We start from the raw sequence: 24,097 nt of genomic DNA on the forward strand, positions 1-24,097 counted from the left end.
ATCTACACTTGTATTAAAAGCGAATTATGCATACAATATAAATGTATTATAAGTGTTTTAAAATATATATTATATTTGTGTAGTAAGAAACTAACATAGTGTATTATAAATCTATTAAAATATGTGATAAATGTATTATCCATCTATAAAATTTGTATTATATATGTTTTATAAATAGTTCTCTGCAATATGTATTAAAATTGTATTATAAATGTATTATAAGTGTTCACTGAAAAAAAAATGTTTATTGCTATAAATGGTAAATATTTTTCTTAATATTGTATATTTATGTAAGTTTCCCATAATATGCATATGTTCAATGTTTATATCATGATATTATTAAGTCACCTTATTTATTTATTTTGTATCAATAAAAATCTTTCCTTTTTATGGTGTTAAAGTTTTGTACGTGATAACAAATTTTATAGCTAATGGATTTTTTAATTTCATTGAAACATTCTAAATTTTTACATAAAAATAGAGTCCTAATAAATATTAATTTTACGATACTAAGTTAGTTGCAAATAGTATTAGACATATTTTGACAGTATAATAATTCCTTATATTAAAATAGATTCCTAAATAAATATTGACATTGTGATACTGATTTAGTGATAAAATTATCGTGTTGTTAGTCTCTTGATAGATAACTTTCAGATTCTTTCGTCACAACTTTCAATTTTCATTTTCTACTTTCTCATAATCTTTTTTGTTATTATTAATTTGTGTTATATTATTATGTTCAAATGTAATATAGTTTATTTTTCTTTACCTTATTGTTTAGAAGTGTGTTTTTATATATCAATACCAACATAATTTTGACTTTTGATATAAATGGTGAAATTTCGTGCACTACATTTAATTTTGCTTCTTAAGTGTTAGTGTGGTATTGAGTTATCATGTTCCTTTTTAGTATACTTTCTATCTTAAATTTTTGATGTTACTTTAAATATATATACACACACACACTTAATAATATAACGCACACATAATAATTTATTCTTTTTATATACATATATTACTAATAATGTGATGCACACATACAAAATACGTTCACTTAAGGGTCTGTTTCGCATTGCTGATAAAAGCTGCTTATTTTTAAAAACAGTTTTTAAAAATAGCTTTTCAAAAAAGTGCTTTTAAAAAATAATAATTTGTGTTTGTCTAATTCATTTGAAAAGTACTTTTGATAAACAGATTGTGTTTTGCTGATATTTTTAAAAAAATGCTTTTGATGGTCAAATTACGAAAAAGGACAAGTATCAATTTACTTTTAATATTAAGATTATTTTATAGAGATAAACTATTTTAAATATGTATTATAAAAATATAATTTATTTTTTATTTTTATATACAATCTTTAGATAATCATTTGTATGTTATAATCCTCTAAAGTTAAGAAAAATTCAAATCAGAATAAAATAATACGTAAACTAGGAACAAGAAAAATTGTTAATGTGCTACCTTCTTTCTTCTTCTTTTTTTGGGTGGGGGGGGGGGGGGGGGAGGAGAAGGGTTTCTAATCATGCAAAAGTATTGTTGAAAAATATTAAAAAGTAGAATCTTTTTGTTATTTGTTACCTATTTTTTTTTTGGATACAATCTTTAGCTATTATTTTTTTTGTTTGTTATAATCCTCTAAAGTTAAAAAAAATTAAATCACAAGGAAATAATACGTAAATTAAGAAATATTCCTAAAATAATATATAAAATATAAAATATAAAATATAAAATATAAAATATAAAATAATAATATAAAACATAAAATAAAATAAAAAAATTATTATATAAAAATAAAAATAAAAAAATTATTAAATGAAAATTAAACTTATGAGATATGTTAATTAATTGATAAGGGATATATTGATAAATATGTAAATATGGAAGGGATATTTTTTCTTGAAAAAAATAATTTTCTGTTGTTGGTTTTTTAAAAAAACAGAAATTTTTAGCTTCTTTCCAAAGGAAGAAAAACTGTTTCTGCTTCCATTAAAAACAATTTTATTGATTTGTCAAACGCCTTAATTTTTCAAAAAAAAATTCCTATAAAAAAAGTGTTCTTTGTCTCCCAACAGCAATGTCAAACAGGTTTTAAGTAGCATATATTGATAACTAATACTCCATTCATTATTATAAAATTAATACTTATCGAAGACCTTTGGTCCTATATAACTCCTCTCACCTTTCATTGTTGTTTAAATTAATGTTTTTTTCTATTAAAAAAAAATATTTTTGGCCTCCCAACAAAAATGTCAAACAGGCTTTGATAACTAATACTCCATTCATTATCATAAAATTAATACTTATTGAAGACCTTTGGTCCTATATAATTCCTCTCACCTTTCATTGTTGTTTAAATATTAATTTTATCAATAATTTTAATTAATGTAAAACAAAAAATATATATTGAAGACCCTTGGTCTTATGTTAACTCCTCTCAGCTTTCATTATTATTTAATTATTATTCAAAAATAACATTAATTAATGTAGATAATATTTATTAGGAATGTATTATAGACTTTTGATATTTTATAAATAATATAAAGAACATTCAAGACTTGAATATAGATAAGTATTAGGGAAAACTACACAAATTGGACCCATTAGGTAAAATTTTATTCAAATTAAATTCAATCCAAATTATTTACTTAAATTAGACTCACAGTCCAAATTATTTACTCGACTGTCCCTTTGTTTTATTCATTGATTCACTGTTTCTTCATCCTTGATACCATCGGAGTATATATATATATATACTCTGATTGTATCTATATGCTTTGATGGGATCTATATACTTTGATGATATCAAACAGTAATTGAATGTCTTTTTACTGAAACACTGTCTATTATATATATAAACTCTTATGGTATCAAGGAGTAACTGAGTAGTGTTTTCACTGAATCATTGTTTCATCCTCTTTGATACCATCAGAGTATGTATGTATGTATATATATATATATATATATATACACACTCCGATGGTATCAAGCAGTAAACATGAACTAGTAGTTAAAAGCAGAGGGTAGCCGGTTGTAAATAGTTTCCTTTTTTGGAGTACAAGTATTCTTTTCCCTTTTTAAAAAACGAATAAGGCCCATGGTCCGGTAATATAGAAACAAGTCCGATAATATAGAAACATGTCATTCTGTTTTGTAATTAGACTAACTAAAAAGAAAAATGAGTCATATAAATTGAGACAAAGAAAATATCAAATATGGTCTGTGAGAAACTAGGTCAACCATGAGCTATAGACACCAATCTATTATCTATATAATCGCAGATCTTGTTAGTTCCATTATGCCAAATTGAAGAAAATGAAATTGGTTAGAAGCGCAAAATGGTTAGAAATGTAAATCTATAAATATTGAATTGTTGGGAGGCCAAAAACACTTATTTTGAGACAAAAGCACTTTTTTAAATAATTTTCTGCTATTGGAGAGAAGATAAAAATATTTGCTTCTCGAAAAAGCAGAAGAAGAAACAGAAAATTATTTTTTTCAAGACCAAACTATCCTTGCCATATATACATATTTATTAATATATCTCTAACATTTATTTATTATTGTGGTGAATTTTTGTATGTGATGATTTAATTTGTGAAATGATTTTTATATTTATTTTACTTGATATTTTAATTACATATAAATATTATGTTAATATTATATAAATATTTAATTTATATTTTATTTGTCTATGTATAATATTGATTGAAAATTTGAATATATACATTTTAATTTAACAAAATAAATATTTAATTAAAAAAAATTAATAGATGTTTAAATAATTTATTTTTATAAATAATCATAATATTAGAAATGCATTGATACTTATTTTTTTTCGTAATTTGACTCTCAAAAGTACTTTTTAAAAAAAGATTAGTCAAACACAATATAGTTATCAAAAACATTTTTTAAATGAATTAACCAAACACAAATTGTTATTTTTTTTCAAAAGCACCTTTCTAAAAATAGTAGTGCCATACAGACTCTTAGTTGTATTTTGACTAAAACATCGCGGAACAGCAAAACTAAGTGAGAGAACCGAGAATGCAGAGAGGAAACTTTAGTATAAGGCAAAGGTAATGGTGTTGTATTCCTTGAGGAATCAGAATGAATTACAACAAGTGAGAAGGGTAAACTATTTATATGTTACAAAGGTAAGTGGTACTCATAGAAGAAGCAGTTGTACCATTGAGAGCGAAGAGGGTGTAACTTTGGACGGTGGTGTTTACCGGCCAACAATTCCAGTGTTGTTGAAGTGTTGGTTGTTGGAAAAGAAAAGGAAATCGAATGAGAAAGTGAACAGAAAATAGAGCAAAAGAGATTAAAAAACTGCTGCAAATTCTTTGTATTTCTGATGCATAACTTAAGCAAACGAGACTGCCTATAAATAGGCTTAAAATGAAACTGAAAATACTAAAATCTAGGTCCACTAACCCACTAATTTGCTAATTATCTGCAGCAATATCTAATCTTGCTTAAATAAAGAAAACTAACTAACAAACTCCTAAAGACTTGGTCAAATATTTTTGAATCACTTCTCAACACTCCCCCTTGATTCAAAAGTGCAAACTCCAAGTTAACCTCTGAAGAACTCGTGCTTTGCTTGCGGAAGTGACTTTGTGAAGATGTCTGCTGCTTGCTCATTCGTATCGCACGCCTTTAGATTAATTTCTCCTGTAGAAACAAGACTTCGAATATAGTGATAGCGAATATCAATGTGCTTTGTTCTACTGTGAAATGCCGGCTTCTTTGTCATCGTAATAACAGATGTATTGTCACAAAAGATCTCAGTTGCAGCAGCTTGTTTCTAATTAAAATCTGCAACAAGTCTCCTCAACCAAACTGCTTGACAAGCTGCTGAAGTTGCTACAATATATTCAGCCTTTGAAGTTGATAAGGCCACCACTTCCTGCTTCTTTGAACTCCATGAAATTGCTCCAGGTCCCAGATTAAACAAGAAACCCAATCTGCTCTTTCTATCATCAATGCTACCTGCCCAGTCACTATCAGTAAAGCCACTATCAGTAAAGCCAGTTAATGTGAAATTTGTTACCTTAGAATACCAAATTCCATGATCTGTTGTCTCTGCGATATATCTCAATATTCTCTTTGCAGCTCCAAGGTGAAGCTTGCTTGGACTGTGCATAAATCTAGACACTACTCCAACAGAAAAAGCAATATCTGGCCTTGTATGAGACAAGTAGTTTAAACCACCAACTAAACTTCTAAAATAAGTTGCATTTTCCATTTCAGTACCATCATCGTGACACAACTTCTCATTGATATTCATCGGCGTAGCAGCAACTTTACAATTTAACACGTTAAATTTTTTCAAAAGATCTATTGCATATTTTCTTGGTGAAAGGAATATGCCATCCATTCCTTATTTCACCTCAAGACCAAGAAAATAATGCAATAGACCCAAATCAGACATCTCAAAATTCTTCATCATGCAATCTTTAAATTCAGCAATGATAGTCTCACTCGAACCCATATATATCATATCGTCAACATAAAGACATACCACCCAAAAATCATTTTTTCCTTTTCGTTTTATATAAAGAGTAGGCTCATTGTTACTCCTCACTCTCCTGAAAATAAGAATCAATTTTGAAGTACCATGCCCGATGCGCTTGTTTTAAGCCATAAAGTGCCTTTTTAACCTGTAAACCTTATCTTCTTTGCCATTATCTACAAAACCTTATGGTTGTGAGACATAAACTTTCTTTTCCAAATCACCGTTTAAAAAGGAAGATTTAACATCAAATTGGTACACTAGCCAATTTAATTTAGAAGCCAAAGCTAAGAAGGCTCTTACCTCTCCATGCTTCATATGGTGTTCGATTGAAAATGACTTTGGTAGGTGAAATATTCAGCAAATAGACAGCAGTGGCAACAGCTTCAACCCAAAAACACTTTGGCACACCTCTAGCTTGCATCATGCTTTTGCCCATATCGACAACTGTGCGGTTCTTTCGTTCAGCTACACTGTTTTGCTCCGGTGTATATGTTGGAATTTCATCTTCCACAAACTCAGATTTACAGAGAACATTGAAACAAAAGAGAAAAGGAAGTGGACAAAAAAGGGACACCTGTCAACATACAAAAAAGAAATAGGGATTAGAATCTATACATAAATTAATTTCAGTTTTGCATTTATTTAGTCACATTGTATAGGGAATAATGTTGTACATGTGGCAAAGTTTAATAGGTTAGCTTTGTTAGGTTAGATGACTTTGTTGTGTATATATATATAGCACTGCATAATGAAAAGACAGAGAGAAAAATTTCAAACCTACTTTATTTTATTGCTTTATTTCCAACATGGTATCAGAGCTTTTGCTAATTTTCAGATCCTGCTAATTTTCAGATTTTCTCTTCACTGTTCTTGTTCACAGTTTCATTATTTTTTTGTATTTTCAATTTCTGCTAAAACTCCTTTGATTCTTATTCCATCATGAGTGATGAATCAACTAAGGTAGCTAAGGTGGATGAATCCAAGTTAATGGGTTCCAGTCATCTCTATTATCTTCATTCATCAGATTTCCCTAGTATGAATCTGGTGAATTTCACTTTTGATGGAAAAGGGTATGGAGGCTGGCGTAGGTCAGTTCTCATTGCTTTATCAGGCAAAAATAAAATAGGTTTTATAGATGGCACATGTAAAGAACCTGCTATTGATTCCACAGATCACAAATTGTGGAGCAGGTGTAATGACATGGTGTTATCTTGGCTCTTAAATTCACTTTCAAAAGAAATTTCTGATAGTGTCATATACTCAAAAACTGCTAAAGCTTTATGGACAGACCTTGAAGAAAGGTTTGGTCAATCAAATGGGGCTAAATTATACCATCTCCAAAAGGAACTAAGTGATTTAGTTCAGGGATCTAATGATATAGCAACATATTTTACCAAGTTGAAGAAACTTTGGGATGAGCTAGACACTCTTAATGCTGACATAAATTGTGGATGTAATTGTAGCTGTGGAGGAAAGGACAAACTGACCAAATCTATACAAGATGAGAGACTTATGCATTTTCTGATGGGTCTAAATGATTCATATGCATCAGTTAGAGGAAATATGTTGATTATCTCACCTCTCCCTAATGTGAATGTGGCCTATTCTATCTTAATTCAAGATGAAAAACAAAGGGAGGTTTATGTAAATCAACAGTACCCTAGTGAATCATCCTCTTTTTTGGCAATAAACCAACACAAATATACACCCTATGATCAGCCTATTCAAAAAATTTCCAACTATGATCAGTATAACCAGAAACATGGAAACTATGAGCAAAAAGAAAAAGGAAAATTTGATACAAGAAAGAACAACCTGACTTGCTCACATTGCAAGAAACCTGGTCATAGCATCGACAAGTGTTATAGGATTGTAGGTTTCCCTGCAGATTTTAAATTCACAAAGACAAGAAGAAATCAGACTTTGGCACATAGTAATGCAGTGTTTGCCGAAGAGAAACACAATGACTATGCAGGGAACAATCAACAATTTTCACAGGAGCAGTTCAGTCAATTGGTTCATCTTTTGCAACAAGTTAAAGTTAGCCAATCAAGTCCTACAAATTCAGGAGCAGAAGTTGTTGCCAACAGTGTAGCATGCTCTGGTATAACTAATCCCTTACACCATATTCTGTCTTGTTTTGCTCATATTAAATTCAATTCCTGGATCATTGACTCAGGGGCAACCCAACATATGGCTTTTGACTCCTCAATCTTTTTTAATCTAACTCCTTTTCTTACACCTTTAAGTGCTAATCTACCAAATTCACAAAAGGTAATAGTCACTCACAAAGAGAGTGTCAAAGTTTTACCAGATCTTATTCTAGAAAATGTGCTTTTAGTTCCTGATTTTAATTATAATCTTCTGTCTGTTAACAGACTTTGTCAGCAATATAAATGTCATCTAATGTTCTCTTCCACAAATTGTGTCTTTCAGGCCCCTTCCATGAAGAGGCCTCAGGTTCTTGGTGAATGTCATGAAAGTCTCTATCTACTCAAATCTCCCAGCACTAAGTCCAGCCATCAACAACATAGCCTTCTTAGTTTTCCAAGTTTTAAGAAAAATGATGTTGTTCCTACTTTTAATTCTGTTATTCCAGTTTCTACGAAAGATGTTAGTTTATCTTTTTCCAATTCAGTAGTAGCTAAGCAAGTTGATGTAACTCTGTGGCACAAGAGATTGGGCCACTTACCCTATTCATTAATGAAAAATATCAAGTCAGTTTCTGCTTTTATTCATTGTCATTCTCAACTTCCTTGTGATATTTGTCCTTTAGCAAGACAAACAAGATTACCTTTTAAATTAAGTTCTATTAAAACCAAATCCATTTTCGAACTCATTCACATTGACACATGGGGACCCTATAAAACAGCTACTTATGATGGATTTAAGTACTTCTTGACCATTGTAGATGATTATAGTAGAGGAACTTGGACCTTTTTATTGACTACCAAAAGCAATGCTTTCTTCATTCTTAAAACTTTCCTCAAAATGGTAGAAAGACAGTTCAAAACCCAAGTTAAAATTATTAGGTCTGATAATGCCTTAGAATTAGGAAGCAGTCATAGCACTTCTGAATTTTTTAAAAATCAAGGGATTTTACATCAGACTTCATGTGTAGGAACACCTCAACAAAACGGAATTGTAGAAAGAAAGCATCGACATCTTCTTGAAACTTGTAGAGCTTTAATGTACCAATCAAAAGTTCCTGTTTCTTTTTGGGGAGATTGTCTCCTCACTGCTACTAGCTTAATAAACAGATTCCCTTCTAGTGTCCTACAATTCAAAACTCCATATGAAATCTTATATAATCAGCCACCATCCTATGAGTTTCTAAGAACCTTTGGTTGTTTATGCTATGTTTCAACTCTCCCAAGTCATAGATCAAAATTAGAACCTAGAGCTATTAAAGGGGTTTTTCTTGGTTATCCCACTGGAAAGAAAGGCTATAAAATCATGGACCTCAACACTAAGAAAATTTTATTTTCCAGAAATATAGTCTTTCATGAACATTCATTTCCATTCTCTACTCATTCTAGTCCTCCACCTATATTTTCTCATAATTTTAACCCCACTCCATCATTAGATCAACACTCAGAATCCTTTTCAGACCCTGATGTCTCACACCCTGATCTCTTCCCTGATTCTCCTTCCTTTTCTCCTACTATTTCACCATCTATCCTAGAACCCTCTCCTTCTGACCAATCTTCTCCTTCACCTGTCCTACCTCTTGACAGCACTCCTTCACCTATTGCGCCTCCTGCCATAGAATCAACCCCTCACCATTCACATATTCCTCTACCTCCACAAAATATTCTATCTACAATCTCTACTACTAAATCAGGCAGGCCAACTCACACGCCCTCTTATCTTAAAGATTATTATTGCAATGTTGTTTTCCTTACCAACTTAACTTCTTCTTGCTTTATCCCAACTGTTCATCCTCAAACTTTACCCTTCTCAGCCCTTTCTATGACTAATCAGCATCTACTCAATTCTATTTCAAACATAACAGAACCCTCAAGTTATAAACAATCAGCACTACATCCTGGCTGGCAACAGGCAATGTCCACTGAATTTGAAGTTCTGATTGCCAACAAGACTTGGGATGTTATGGAACTACCTGTGGGTCATAAGGCTTTAGCATGCAAGTGGGTCTACAAGGTCAAAAACAGGTCAGATGGGAGTTTAGAAAGACTCATGGCCAGGCTTGTGATAAGAGGGGATACACAAATAGAGGGAATTGACTATACTGAGACTTTTTCTCCAGTTGTTAAAATGACAACTATCAGATGCTTGTTTACTATAGCAGTTAAGAAAGACTGGCCCATTTATCAACTTGATGTAAACAACGTTTTTCTTCATGGTGAGTTAAATGAAGAAGTTTACATGAGGTTTCCCCCTGGAATCCAGGCTCCTAATCTTAATTTGGTTTGTCGATTAAGGAAATCTCTCTATGGCCTTAAACAGGCATCAAGGCAGTGGTATTCAAGATTAACTGCAGCCTTAAACTTCAAAGGATATATTTCTTCCTTAAATGATTACTCTTTGTTTTATAAAAAGGACAAGGATTTCATCTCTCTGGTTGCAGTTTACGTTGATGACATATTATTGACAGGAAACAATCCTACTGAACTATCTTCACTTAAGCAATTTTTGGACTCCGAATTCAAAGTAAAGGACTTGGGGAAAGTTCATTTTTTTTTTGGGCATGGAAGTCATTCGTGAACCACAAGGCATCATTTTGTGTCAAAAGAAATATACCTTGGAGTTATTGGATGAATTTGAAAATCAGGCCTCTGCTACTGTCAACTCTCCTCTGGATCCCACTCACAAGCTCAAATCTGATGAAGGTGACCTTCTTCTTGATCCCACTGTTTACAGACGTCTGTTAGGAAAATTAAATTTCCTAACTCACACACGCCCAGATCTGTCCTTTGCCGTTCATCATCTCAGTCAATTCATGTGCAAGCCTCGTGTTCCCCATTTCTTAGCTGGATTACGGGTTATTCGATATCTTACACTTGCTCCTAGCCAAGGCCTTCTCTTCTCCAGTTCACCTTCACTCGATCTCTTGGCTTTTTGTGACTCGGACTGGGGTTCATGCCCTGACTCTCGTCGATCTGTGAGTGGGTTTTACATCACTCTTGGGGGATGTCCTATTAGTTGGAAGTCGAAAAAACAATCATCAATTTCTTTATCCTCCGCTGAAGCAGAGTATAGATCTATGAGACGAGTTGTTGGGGAACTATCCTGGTTGGTCCGTTTACTTGATGATTTCTCCATTTCACCGTCGCTTCCAGTTCCGCTACATTCCGACAGTCAATCGGCGATCCACATCGCGAAAAACCCAGTTTTTCACGAACGAACCAAGCATGTCGAATTAGATTGCCATTTCATTCGCCAACAGTACCTTTCTGGCTTGATCTCATTATCTTGTGTTCCGTCTTCATCTCAACTCGCTGATATCTTCACCAAACCGTTAACCGGCCCTTCGCACTTCTCTGTTCTTCGCAAGTTGGGTGTCGCACAGCTCCCCTCCACCTTGATGGGGGGTGTTGGAATTTCATCTTCCACAAACTCAGATTTACAGAGAACATTGAAACAAAAGAGAAAAGGAAGTGGACAAAAAAGGGACACCTGTCAACATACAAAAAAGAAATAGGGATTAGAATCTATACATAAATTAATTTCAGTTTTGCATTTATTTAGTCACATTGTATAGGGAATAATGTTGTACATGTGGCAAAGTTTAATAGGTTAGCTTTGTTAGGTTAGATGACTTTGTTGTGTATATATATACGTGCACTGCATAATGAAAAGACAGAGAGAAAAATTTCAAACCTACTTTATTTTATTGCTTTATTTCCAACAGTATAAGGTATTGTGAGCTCCCTGTGTATTCTATTTTCCTCATAGAAGGAGCTGAATTCATTTGACATAAACTCACCACCTCTATCTGTCCAAAGAGTTTTGATTCTACATCCACTTTGCCTCTCAACAAAAGATCTAAATTTCTTGAAATTATCAAATGTTTCAGATTTAAATTTCAAGAAATATATCCAACTCATACGACTATAATCATCAGTAAAAAGCAGAAAGTATCGACTTCCTCTTAAGGACTCAACACTCATAGGACTGCACAGATCAACATGTAGTAACTCAAGACAAACTAAAGCTCTCCAAGACTTGCCTACAGAAAAAACATTTTTACTTTGTTTTTCATAAACACAACTTTCACAAAAATCAAGATTCTCAACTTTTGGCAATCCAAAAATCATTTTCTTTTGGCTCAATAACTTCAGCCCGTTAACATTTAAATGCCCATAATGCAAATGCCACAGTCTAGTTTCATTATCTCCACTAGCGACCATAAGACACTTCTCAACCATTGAAACTTCTAGAGGAAACATTTTATTATTAGTCATTGGAACTTTAGCAATGGTTTGCCCAAATTTCTTACTTCTAATATTGCAAAAACCATCATCAAAAGAAATTGAGTATCCGCTAACCATTAGTTGTCCAATGCTAAGCAAATTATGAGATGACTAGGAACAAACATCACATCTTCTAAAAACTTGGCATTACCTTGGCTGGTCATAATGCTAACAGTACCTTTGCCTTCAACTTGGATCTTTTTGTTGTCTCCTAGCCTCACGTCTGATTTTTTGGACTCATCAAGCTCTTTGAATAATGATCTTGTTCCAGACATATGATTGGAACATCCACTGTCCAAAATCCAAACATCGTTAGGAATCTGTTTTTCACAATAAAGGGCCATAAATAGCCTACTTTCATCATCATTTTTCTCTGCAAAAACTTGCTTGGTTATTCTCATCCTTCTGCTTTTGCCAACAATAAGCTTCCTTATGACCTGGTTTTCTGCAATAATTTCACAGAAATGTCCTATTTTGCTTCTCTTCGTTTGATCCTCCTCTATCTCGACCTCTTCCTTGGCCTTTTCCACGACCTCTTCCACGGAAACCACCTATGCCACGACCACAATTAGAAAAACTTTCTGGTTTATCTTTCTAATATCTTCATGAGCTTGCAAAGAACTCATTAGTTCATCAAAAGAATAATCAGATAAGTCATGAGATTCCTCAATTACAGCAACAATATGTTCAAACTTTAGAGTAAGACTCCTTAAAACTTTTGCAACAACAGTTTCTTCAGATATATCTTCACCATAAGACTTCATTTGATTAACAATAGAAGAAACTCTAGACAAATAAGTTTGAACAGATTCATTACTTTTCATAGAAAGAGTTTCAAAGTCACGACGGTAAGTCTGCAATTTTACCGTAATCACTTTAGCTGAACCTTGAAATTTCTTCTTCAAAATCTTCCATGCCTGTGAAGACGTGGTTGCTGCTGAAATTCTTGAAAAATTGCATCATGGACTGCTTGTTGAATGAAGAACAAAGCTTTGGCATCCTTTTTTTTTTATCTCTTTCAGTTTTTCTGCCTCTTCGTCAGAGCCTGCTTGATCCACAAAGCCTGCTTCCACTAGCTCCCAAACCCCTTGTGATTTGAAATGAGTTTTCATTTTTATACTCCAAAACTCATACTTTTCACCAGTGAAAATTGGAATGAGTGGCTGTGAAGATGATGAAATACCATTCACTGCCATTTTTCCTTTTTCTCTCACACTTCCTCTTTTGTTTCTCTCAAATACTAAATTGATATAAACCTCACAGTTCACTCAATTTTTTAAAAAGAACCTGGTTTTGATACCAAATTTGTTGGAAAAGAAAAGGAAATCGAAGGAGAAAGTGAACAAAAAATAGAGCAAAAGAGATTAAAAAACTGGTGCAAATTCTTTGTATTTCTGATGCATAACTTAAGAAAACAAGACTGCGTATAAATAGGCTTAAAATGAAACTGAAAATACTAAAATCTAGGTCCACTAACCGAACCACATCTACAAAATGCCAGTACCATGCAGCTGCTTCAAAGCCAACGCTCCTTGGTCAGATGACCAAGATATTGGCGAATACCACATATGATCGGGAAGAATAGGACTTCTGACTTCAAGCCTACCCTACCCGAAATTTTCCGCTAATTTGCTAATTATCTGCACAATATCTAATCTTGCTTAAATAAGGGAAACTAACTAACTCCTAAAGACTTGGTCAAATATTTTTGAATCACTTCTCAACATTGGTGCATCCTTATTGGATGTCAAGGTTTGATGAGAGGCATTGCTAAGGGATTGGCGAGTAGAGGGTGATTGTTGTCACTTTTGACACTAGAGGCGCTGGAAAATTCAGTGGTTGTGCTGAAATTAACAATGTTATCTTCGTTTGCAAATGGAACAGAATTATCCTTATTGGTTGATCTGCAGGTCAATTTTATACAAATACATAATTTTAGATTTAGTTGGATCTTGAACTTTGTATTGAATTTCTAATTTCTAATAGCAGGAGCAGCCATAGCGGGATCTGCAATTGATCAAGTAGAGCAAGTAGTTGGGTATGTGACCCTTTTGGTTTCACTGCTTCAATACTTTTTGGAAGGCACCAAAAATCCATATTACAATCCCCCAAGCCAAAACTATTTGTCATGGGTACTAATGATGGCTTCACTAGTTGGAGAACAAGTTGAAGGATGCTGCTGGACATAACACAATCCATCTTATTCAAGGAGTAACCCATTTTCAGATGGAGGGTCAAGCTTTTGATGCAAACATGGTTAACCTCATTCTTCAATTCATTGTCACATTATAATTTTCCCCACCACCAACACAGTCATGCGAGTATTAGTAATGTCAATCATAACTTATATATGTATTAATTATGCAAATTTCTAAATTGTTAACCAAATGTTGTGTTAGTTTTATATATGAATAATTTATTTTCTATCTACCTACTAAAAGTCATACGAAAATCAAACTTGAAATCTATTCGTATCCAGCTACCAAAGTTATTCCTGAAACACAACTCATATGCAATCGATCCCTTTCTTAATGCTTTGCGATTCTTTGGCACATTTCAATGGTCTTCTAAATATTCGATGAGAATCGCACCTAAAAAAAAATTGGTGATCTCTTCTCACGTCTAAGACCTTTGGCAGAAAAGAACCCAAAGACCTTGGCACACATCTTATATTAAATCACCTCGCATATTTCTGAGCTCAAAAAAAGAATCAAATATTGGAAGATGTTGTTCAACTATCTAAACAGCTCACAAATCTTGATAATAAATTTAGGTTTCTTGCAATGATTTCTCAACAACTTTGTAATGTGAGGCAAGAAAACTGGAAAGACTATGGAAAAGATGGTAAAGAAGAGAGAAATTCCCCGGTTAGGCGTTATGGCAGACATCACAGTATCATAGGTTGCTATCAAGGCAACAAGTGAGACCTGCAGTTCCAATTGCAACGGAAATCCTATGGTGAGGAAATTTATTGTGTGAAGGGAAACGAAAAATCCGATGGAGTTGAAAACCAAGAACAAGCCATAGGAAATTGGATTGTTGGTACCCATCACTGACTGTCCTGCAATATGTCGCAAGGACGTTATGTCATCACTACTGCTGCTGTTATTGTGATCAGGCCAGTAAGTGTCCTGCCAAACGCCTCCTGGTGGACTAAGTACTGTTTGATAAGTTGCTGTTGCAATTAGAATAGTTATCACGAGAAGGGTGTCTCTTACTTTTCCTGGACAGTCTTTGGTTTTATTATACTTAAAGAAATCCTGAAGCTTCTTAGAATTAGATCGAGGCCCGTCCCTTGTTTGCTCTCTGCTGGATTGGTCATTTGATGGATCTTGAACTGGAACAACCCAAGATTGTGGCAAGCCTTCTTGTTGCAAAGATCGCAAGTTTTCAGCAGATACAGCACCAGATGTTCTTAGAATTTCCTCAATATCTCTATCTCCAGCTTCCTCAAGTAGTACCTCCAAAGGTGTAAGGCCTCCTTTATTCAAAGAATTCACTTCAATAGTGCCCTTAGCAACAAAATTTTCGTCGAGCAATAGATCGATAACCTGGATAATCATTTTTCTTATCTGTTATTGAAATTTAAAAGTTGATATAAAGAGGCATAATGAAGATACTGGATATACTTACCTCGTATTGCTTAGTTGAGACTGCAAGATGCAAAACAGTGTTTCCTTGGATATCCTTCTTGTTTAAAAGACCATGCTTGTTAAATTCTTTGAGATTCTCAAGTAATAATTTGAAAGCTTCAAACTGATGATTCTTGACTGCTAAATGAAGGCAAGTCTCGTCACGAGCAGTTACTTCTGCTGCAGAATCTGGAGAAGCCACAAGAAGCTCCCTTATGACATGTTTTCTGCCTTTGATTACTGCATAGTGAAGGGGAATTCTTCTGTCCTTCCCCTTGAGAAGGCATAGATTACGGTCAGCGTTCAATAGCTCCTTCATAATCTCTATATCTCCATTTGCTGAGGCAATATGCAAAGGGCTGAAACCATCCTGGTTTAGTTCTCTTGCAAATTCTGGCCTCAAATGAATAATCTCCTTAGCAAACTCAAGATGGACACTCAAACAAGCAATATGCAGAGGAGTTTCATTACTACCTGCTAATGAAACTGTGCTGAGCAGAAAAGGGACTTCTTTGATCAAGCTTTGCAACTGATGCACATCTCCTTTTTGAGCAGCCTCCCTCAGCCTTCTGTCCATCAATTCTACCAAAGAATTATGCAATTTTTTCGTTTTTTGTCCTTCGGATTTTAGTTTCTTTCATCAAGTTGTGCTCAGCACAAAGGAATATCTTGGCTCTAAAAATCTCAAATTCAACTCTATTGGCATGGGAAAAAAGAGAGTTGAGTTCAGTTGACTTGTTTAGGATGAGAGCTTTCTTCTTGAAATAATAATTGTTGGCAAATCTCAGGTTTATTGAATAGTAAGACAAATCTTAGTTATCAATAAATCACTCTCTTTTGATATTTAAGTTCAATATGTCAAGCAACTTATGTGGACATTACATGGTATTCATCTAGTGAAAAAGTCAATGAAATGTATATAATTGTTGTGCTAAAATCATACCTAATTGAGTTGCAGCTTATTTAATTAGACATTTGGAGATTTATGTATTTCTTAATCATGTATTTAGATATGTAAGCAAGTCAAAGTCAATGTAATATATATAATTGCTGTGCTAAATTCATCTGATCCTTTGCTGAATGGGTCAATTAATTCAGACATGCCATGTATATAATGACTTGCTCTTTTTCTTGTTCAAATAGTGATTATGTATTTTAAAGGTTATGTTTAACCAACTAGTATGACTAATGCAAGTCAATTCATTAAAAAAATGAGGATTAAGCTGAATTGTCAGGAAAGCGTATTAATGAATGGCATTAAATAGTACGCCACATCTCCAGGTGAAATGGATTATAGATACTGAGTAACTTCATCCCCACAGAGTAAAAAATGGGAAGAAATCACTTAGCCTTTTTCGACTCTGCTAGGAGTTTTGGTCTCTCCTGTGACTTTCCCACTTCATTGACCACTACGCTACACCTTTGGCCGAGTGTCTGAGAAAAACAATTGACCACTGCAGCCAATACTTGAATTGAGGTAATCCTAATATTCAAGGTGGTTACAAATTCAAAGAAAATGATAATATATAATAATGTTCAGTGCCTGAATTCAGACTTGACACAGGTTAGTCTTCAGAGTTTGTTTAATAGTAAAATACTATGAAGCGTCAATAAAACAACATGTCAACATACTTTCATATAAGAAAGTTTAAAAGTGATTGTAATAAATCTCATAAACAATTTTTGATTTAGAATCTCAACACATCCTGATTGAACCTCAAAAGAAGAACAAAATATAGGAAGATGTTGTTCAAGTAACTGTCCAGTTTATAAATCTTGATAAGAATCTAGGTTTCTTGCAATAGTTTCTCAACGTCATTGTAACGAAAGGCAACAGTACTGGAAAGACTATGGAAAAGATAAAAAAAGTATAAAGAAATTCCCCGGTTAGGTGTTATGGCAGACATCACAGTATCATAGGTTATTGTCAAGGCAACAAGTGAGACTTGCAGTTCTAATTGCAAAGGAAATCCTATTGTTAGGAAATTTATCATGCGGAGGGACACAAAGAAACCGATGGAGTTGAAAACCAAGAACAAGCCATAGGAAATTGGATAGTTGGTACCCATCACTGACTGTCCTGCGATATGTCGCAGGGACATTTTGCCATCATGACTATTGTTGTTATTGTCGTCAGGCCAGTAAGTGTCCTGCCAAACGCCTCCTGGTGGACTGAAAACTGCTTGATAAGTTGCTGTTGCAATTAGAATGGCTATCACAAGAAGGGTGTCTCTTACTTACCCTGGACAATCTTTGGTTTTATTGTACTTGAAGAAATCCTGAAGCTTCTTAGCAAGAGATCGACGCTGGTCCCTTTTTTGCCCTCTGACGGATTGTTCATTTGATGGATCTTGAACTGGAACCACCCAAGATTGCAAGTTTTCAGCAGATAAAGCACCAGATGCTCTTAGAATTTCCTCAATATCTCTTATCTCCAGATTCCTTTAATAGTACCTCCAAAGGCGTAAGGCCTCTCTTGTTCAAAGAATTCACCTCAATTGTGCCCTTAGAAACAACATTTTCGTTGAGCAATAGATCAACAACCTGGATGATTCATTTCTAAATTGAAAGTTAATAATCAAGATGAGTGTTTCCTTGGATATCCTTCTTGTTAAAAGACCATACTTGCTAAATCCCTTGAGGCTCTCAAGTAAAAATGTGAATGCTTCAAACTGATGATTCTTGACAGCTAAATGAAGGCAAGTCTCACCACGAGCAGTCACTTCTTCTACAGAGTCTGGAGAAACCACAAGAAGTTCCTTCATGACATGTTCTCTGCCTTTGATTACTGCATAGTGAAGAGGTATTCTTCTGTCCTTCCCCTTAAGAAGGCATATATTACTGTCAACATTCAAGAGCTCCTTCACAATCTCTGTATCTCCATTTGCTGAGCCAATATGCAAAGGGCTGAAACCGTCTTGGTTTAATTCTCTTCCGTATTCTGGCCTCAGGTGAATGATCTCCTTAGCAAACTCAAGATGGCAACTCAAGCAAGCAATATGCAGAAAAGACTCACAACCTGCTAATGAAACTGCCCTGAGCAAAAGAGGATCTTCTTTGATAAAGCTTTGCAAGTGATGAACATCGCCTTTTTGAGCAGCCTCCCACAGCCTTTTGTCCATTAGTTCTACCAAAGAATGATAAAACTTTTTAGCTGTTTCACCTCTGAATTCCAAAAATCAATCTGCAGACTTTAGTTTCTTTCATCAAATTGTGCTCACCACTATGGAATATCTCAGCTTTGAAGATCATAAAGTTCAATTTTTTTTAGGATAAGAAAGAGTAGACTTACATAATCTTCAAAGCTGAATTCCAATTCTGAAAGGAATATAATGTTTCTCACTTAAAATTGATGTGGTGAAGCAGATAATAAATTCTCTTTAATATTGACCCCGTATCTTGTGGCTACTATACTATTTGTTACGTCTTTTCTTCTGTATGTCCATTTTCATACTACTTTGAAATGCGATACTTGAGCAGAGAGTCTTTCACACAACCTCTCTACTACCACGATGTAAAAGTAAGGCCCTAGACACCATCAGTGGAATTTCACTTGGTATGTAGTTAGTATAATATTTCTCACTTACCTTTCATATTCCTAACTGTGTACAACAAAATAAAGTTTCTTTCACACAAAAATGTGATCAGCAACGATATAGAAAATCCTGCATGCCTCCATTTTTCACTTTCTATATTGTTTTATTCCTCATATAGACCCTTGTGGTCAGGCCCTTCCCCGGACCCCGCGCATAGCGGGAGCTTTAGTGCACCGGGCTGCCCTTTTTTTTATAGTATCTTCCCTTTTTTCAGGACTACTATCCACCTTAAATTAATTGGGTTCAAATAAAAAGAACCAAAATTAGAAGTTAATCAGTTTGTGACCCTAGTCCTTAACAATTTATACAAATTGAATGAATTTTTTAAGACAAGTACAGGGTTTGGACCAAAGAATCCGTTAGAAGTTTATGGGCAGATAACTAATGTTGTCGTTGGCATTGATCGGCATGGACATGGTAATATCTTCATCGGGCCAATGGATTAAGGAGCTTTAAAAATATACAGATGACAATGAACAAGAGGGCACATGCCAATGCAGTGTATGTAGGCAAAGGTTAATTTGTATCTACATTATTTAAGAGAATCGAGAGAAAGGAAGATATAGTCCTGTCATCTGCAGACTTGAATCTGATCATAACATGGATGCCGTGTTTGAAGCTGCGTACTTCTCCTATAATGCAGACGCAGATGATGGTGCGTGACTCCAGCTGCACCAACATGATTTGGAATAGAAAATGGAAACAAAGCTCGTGTTTTCACTGCTCTAGCATTAGTTGAAAATACGTACAAGTCGCTATTTGTTTAGAAAAGCAAAAGGAACTTTCACTATTTTATTCCGATTCTGCTTCTCTAAACCATACAAAGTTATCAAAACCCATTAACTTCTTCAAATTGGCAGCCGCACTAGCATTCTGCCTAGTAGCTCTCACAAAAGCATAATTATACTTCAAAATTTTGCTTGCCTGGGGGAAATATACTCATCACGCTAAACAATTCCACTCAGGCAGGGAACCAACCCGCCAATCAATGAATAGATCAATTCAGGCTTCTCTCTGCTCGAAGGCAAGTCATAAGATAGAACAGCAAGACAGAACAAAAGTAGATGTGTCTAACAGAGGTATTTATCATGTATAATATTGTCTTCGGCTACGTAAAGACATTCTCTGTCTGACGATCAAAGGAAAGCAAGACTAAAGTTGCAGTATTACCATTGAACAAATTACACATTACAGCAAAACAGAACCAACAAACCTACTGGCAATCCTTACTGTGCTTCTCAAAAAAGTATTCCAAGAAACTAACAATCAAAAAAGAAAGTTGTCCAAAAGACGCCTTTTTCTACACACTTGAAAACAAGCTTACATGACTTCCACGTCAATAACCTTCAATAATTTCAACCCATATCATGTCCATGCCCCCATAGAAAAGTTTTAAGTGGAAAACTAAGGCAGCGAAAGGGGAGCATGTTTGATCTTTGGTTATCCTAAATGAACTGCAACACATCACACATTCACAAGGGAATTCACATTCACGAAGAGACACAAATTTCTACTTCTTGGAAACAACAGGAGGCTGAAAAAGCAACTCTTATCTGTAACATACACACAAATCAATTAACATGTTATTTATACCATTTAAATATTACCATATCAAAATGAATTAGGGACCCAAAATCTTTATATTCTTATAAGTAATTTCTATAAGTAATTTGGTTACAATTAGAAATGACACCAATGAAGCATGTTCTATAAGTAATTTGGTTACAATTACTTAGAGATAGTGCACTAGTATTGTTTGTTACAGAATACAGACGTAATGGCTGCATAATGACATGCATTGAGTAAGAAAACACGCAGGATTTCAATCAATCTCATGGCAAGGCAGAGTCTATCCAAGGGTAAATTTACCTCAATTACGGCTTCAGCTCAAGTAAACGGCTAACAGATAGTCACTGAAGGAACAGTTCCTTTCCCAGTTATCTTATCCTTTTCCTGTTCTCTTTGAAGTGGTGGGCGCACACCAAAAATGGCTGGTCACAAAATTGCTTCTCTAGTACCAGAACATAGTATTTTACAGTGGCAGCAGAACCAAAAACAAAACATAATTTCCAGAGTACAATTATATTTCTAGCAATGAACAATTGAAATTTTAAACTCCAGTAAGCAATATCATAATAGACATAGCCCAAATTAAACAGGCACTACAAACTACTAACAACGACTGCAATGTCAGAACCTTGATCTAAACGCATTGGATTACATAATTACCGCAACAAGTATCATTTGCTAGAACAAATTCAAAACAAAAAGATGCTACATCAATGAACTGATAAGTTCCTATTCTAGCATTCTTCTGCTACACAAGTAAATAGTAAATACCAAGATGGAAGGGAAAGGCATATTGCAAGCTCACTAAATACAGGTAACTAGCGTAATCCAGGATGCATTCTGCAATTCAATGCTGCAAATGATCTACCAAAAAGGAAAACTTTATAACACACCTAAGACCAATCTAGCATTTAGGAGTTGGCATTCTCTTTGCCTTCCTATATTTCTTCTCTGTATACGCCTGGGCAAACGCCTCCACGATCCTTTGCTGTGACTCGAGTATCATCTCAGTTCTTTTCATTTCCATTTCCATTCTCATCCCTTCCAACTCTCGTGCCATGTCCATCTTCATCCTCTCCATTCTCACAAATCCATCCCCTAATACCTTTATCGCAGCCACCATTTCAGCCATGGGGTCCCCCTTTTTCTTCTCCCCCACTCCTTCACCAACAACCCTTTTCCCCAAATCAGCCTTCTTTACAAACCCATCCCGGAACATCTTACTAGACCCAAAATTATTAGGGGTTTCAACTCCAGAATCCTCAAATCTACCATACGGTTTAGCCATTGGAGGAGCTGACCCAGGCATCCCAGGTATCCGGATCCGAAACCCACCTCCTCCATTACTCACAACCCCTTGGAAACTTCTCCGATTATTGGTATTCACATTGTTACCATACAAATCCCCTACAAGTTTAACGCTATTTTGATGGTAATCTTCTACATCCTCATCAGCTTCATCATCACTGGGCGGTGGAGAAACAGCATTAGGACCTCTCTCCATCATATCCATACGCTTAAAATGTACCCAAGCAGAGCAATAACGATGAGATCGAGCCCCACCATAAGGAGCAGCGCGTTGAATTTCAGCACGGTAACGTTTCCGAAGCTTCTCCATCTTATGCCGGCACTGCACAGCGGTCTTCGGTGGATCAACAGGGCATCTAGAACCAACATCATCAGCAACTTCCTGCCAATGATTAGCCCGTAGATTCCCCCTGCGTAGAGAATACCACTTATCCCTGTAAGCATCGATGAGTGCTATTGTCTCTTCATGTGACCAACACGGCGGCGGAAGACGGCGAGAAGCCACCGCCACTGTGACGTTGGATGAAGGTAGAATCTGTGATGGGGTAACGTTAGAGAAATCTTGGGTTGATGGAGATAGAGTTGCCATTGTGAGTTACAGAATGTCAAATCTCTCTCAAATAGTAAACACCCAGAATTAGTTAACGGTTTCAGATCGATTAAACCTTCGTAATTTGACGGAGGAAGAAAAAAAGAGAGTAAGGAAAAGGGGTGGTGGTGGGTGGCGGCGGAGGAGAGCGGAGGCATAATGAAAGAATGTTAGGTTAAAAGGGGAGATCTAGAGAGAGAGAAGAGGCCACCGCTAAAGGTGTAGGGTGGGGGTGGCTAAAGTGCGCGGTGGGCGTAATAATTTTGACCGAGTGCTTGCTGCGTTCAGTGCCCACCGCCCAACAAGGCGTCAGCTGGCAGGGGCGTTTGTGTTGCCTAAAAAGATAAAATTTATAGGCTTTTGCGCGTTTTGTTGTGGGCGGAGGCAAGACTTGGTGGCGACAAACACTTTTATCTAGAAATCATTTCATCGTCTTTGCTAATTCTCTCTCTTTCTTTTCTTTATGATGACGTATAACATGTTGATGGCTTTAAATTAAAGTTTTCGGAGCGCTGGCCCTTTCCATTTACTTGAGATTGGATTCACTGAGCCTTACGACATAATCAAGAGTGAGGCTTTGGCTATTTACTTTTTCAATTGCAAGGCATTTGAGCAACCCAAGGTTATTATGGTATGGATAGCTGATTAGAGGCATGAGTGTTAATAATATAAGTATTAATTATGAGTGAATTTATGTATTATTTTAAATAAATATTAATTATGCAGAGATTAATTATATATGTACTTCCTCTATTTATTTTTAGTTGTAATAATTTCCTTTTTAAAAATCAAACGACATGAATTGTGATTAATATTTTAAGATATATTTTTTCATCATATATTAGTTTTGCATATTTGGTAAGATTGTATTAAAAAAATTGGGCAATTTTAATAATCTTCACAATTTGTAAGGTATTTATGTTTATGACCAAACAACAACATACCCAATGAAATCTTACTAAGTGGTCTGGAGACGTTTGGTCTTCTGAATATGTAAGTTCTTGACTGACTGACTAACTCTCCACCCCATACAACAGGGATGGTCTAACCATCACTTTATAGAACTTACTTTTTAAGTTTAAATGATACATTCTTATCACACAAGACTTCTGGAGGCAAGCCTCAATTTCATCCATATTGTCTCAATACGATGTGTGACATCATTGTCAATGCTTTCACTATCTTGAATTACGGACCTAAGATACTTAAAATTTTCTCTCTTAGAAATATTTTGTGTGGCAAGCCCTACTTCCACGTCTGTTTTATCGAAATGCAACACTAAATTTGCATTGTAAATATTCCATTTTGGTTCTACTCAACTTAAACCCTTTGAACTTCAGAGTTTGTCTCCAAACCTCAAACCTGTTATAGCTATGTCTCATGTATTATCAATCAATATTATATCGTCCGCAAATAACATACCCTATGGAACCTCCTCTTGAACA

General features: G+C 34.9%; 3 protein-coding genes and 2 pseudogenes across 4 annotated transcripts; 1 reads left to right on the forward strand and 4 right to left on the reverse strand.

Annotated features, from left to right (window-relative positions):
- The first annotated feature begins 4,082 nt into the window (after positions 1 to 4,082).
- On the forward strand, positions 4,083 to 14,274 carry LOC129884072 (uncharacterized; annotated as a pseudogene).
- LOC129884813 (uncharacterized mitochondrial protein AtMg00810-like) lies at positions 4,326 to 6,141 on the reverse strand. Of its 2 annotated transcripts, none has more exons than XM_055959091.1 (2): positions 5,057 to 6,141; positions 4,326 to 4,995 (listed from the first exon to the last, which is right to left on the reverse strand). In XM_055959091.1, the coding sequence occupies exons 1-2, from the start codon at positions 5,381 to 5,383 to the stop codon at positions 4,870 to 4,872; spliced, it is 453 nt and encodes a 150-aa protein (XP_055815066.1). In that variant the 5' UTR covers positions 5,384 to 6,141; the 3' UTR covers positions 4,326 to 4,869. The 2 variants fall into 2 exon arrangements, with proteins under 2 accessions (XP_055815066.1, XP_055815067.1); XM_055959092.1 differs by having other exon boundaries at positions 4,328 to 5,006; positions 5,822 to 6,125.
- Positions 14,275 to 14,455: 181 nt separating the features above from the next.
- On the reverse strand, positions 14,456 to 16,408 carry LOC129884814 (ankyrin repeat-containing protein BDA1-like). The gene is made up of 2 exons (XM_055959093.1): positions 15,592 to 16,408; positions 14,456 to 15,509 (listed from the first exon to the last, which is right to left on the reverse strand). The coding sequence occupies exons 1-2, from the start codon at positions 16,165 to 16,167 to the stop codon at positions 14,694 to 14,696; spliced, it is 1,392 nt and encodes a 463-aa protein (XP_055815068.1). The 5' UTR covers positions 16,168 to 16,408; the 3' UTR covers positions 14,456 to 14,693.
- Positions 16,409 to 17,340: 932 nt separating this feature from the next.
- LOC129884073 (ankyrin repeat-containing protein At2g01680-like) lies at positions 17,341 to 20,375 on the reverse strand (annotated as a pseudogene).
- A 919-nt stretch (positions 20,376 to 21,294) lies between these two features.
- Positions 21,295 to 23,282, reverse strand: LOC129886780 (trihelix transcription factor ASIL2). The gene has a single exon (XM_055961621.1). The coding sequence runs from the start codon at positions 22,650 to 22,652 to the stop codon at positions 21,660 to 21,662; it is 993 nt and encodes a 330-aa protein (XP_055817596.1). The 5' UTR covers positions 22,653 to 23,282; the 3' UTR covers positions 21,295 to 21,659.
- Positions 23,283 to 24,097: the final 815 nt, after the last annotated feature.

Source organism: Solanum dulcamara, chromosome 4, assembly GCF_947179165.1.
Source record: "Solanum dulcamara chromosome 4, daSolDulc1.2, whole genome shotgun sequence".
Classification (NCBI taxonomy): domain Eukaryota; kingdom Viridiplantae; phylum Streptophyta; class Magnoliopsida; order Solanales; family Solanaceae; genus Solanum; species Solanum dulcamara.

Coding starts and splice junctions, on each gene's coding strand:
- LOC129884813 (XM_055959091.1), bottom strand. CDS start 5,383: ATGGATGGCATATTCCTTTCACCAAGAAAATATGCAATAGATCTTTTG. Junction 4,996..5,056: donor ATGGAATTTGGTATTCTAAG/GTAACAAATTTC, acceptor GTGACTGGGCAG/GTAGCATTGATGATAGAAAG.
- LOC129886780 (XM_055961621.1), bottom strand. CDS start 22,652: ATGGCAACTCTATCTCCATCAACCCAAGATTTCTCTAACGTTACCCCA.
- LOC129884814 (XM_055959093.1), bottom strand. CDS start 16,167: ATGGACAGAAGGCTGAGGGAGGCTGCTCAAAAAGGAGATGTGCATCAG. Junction 15,510..15,591: donor TCTCAACTAAGCAATACGAG/GTAAGTATATCC, acceptor ATGATTATCCAG/GTTATCGATCTATTGCTCGA.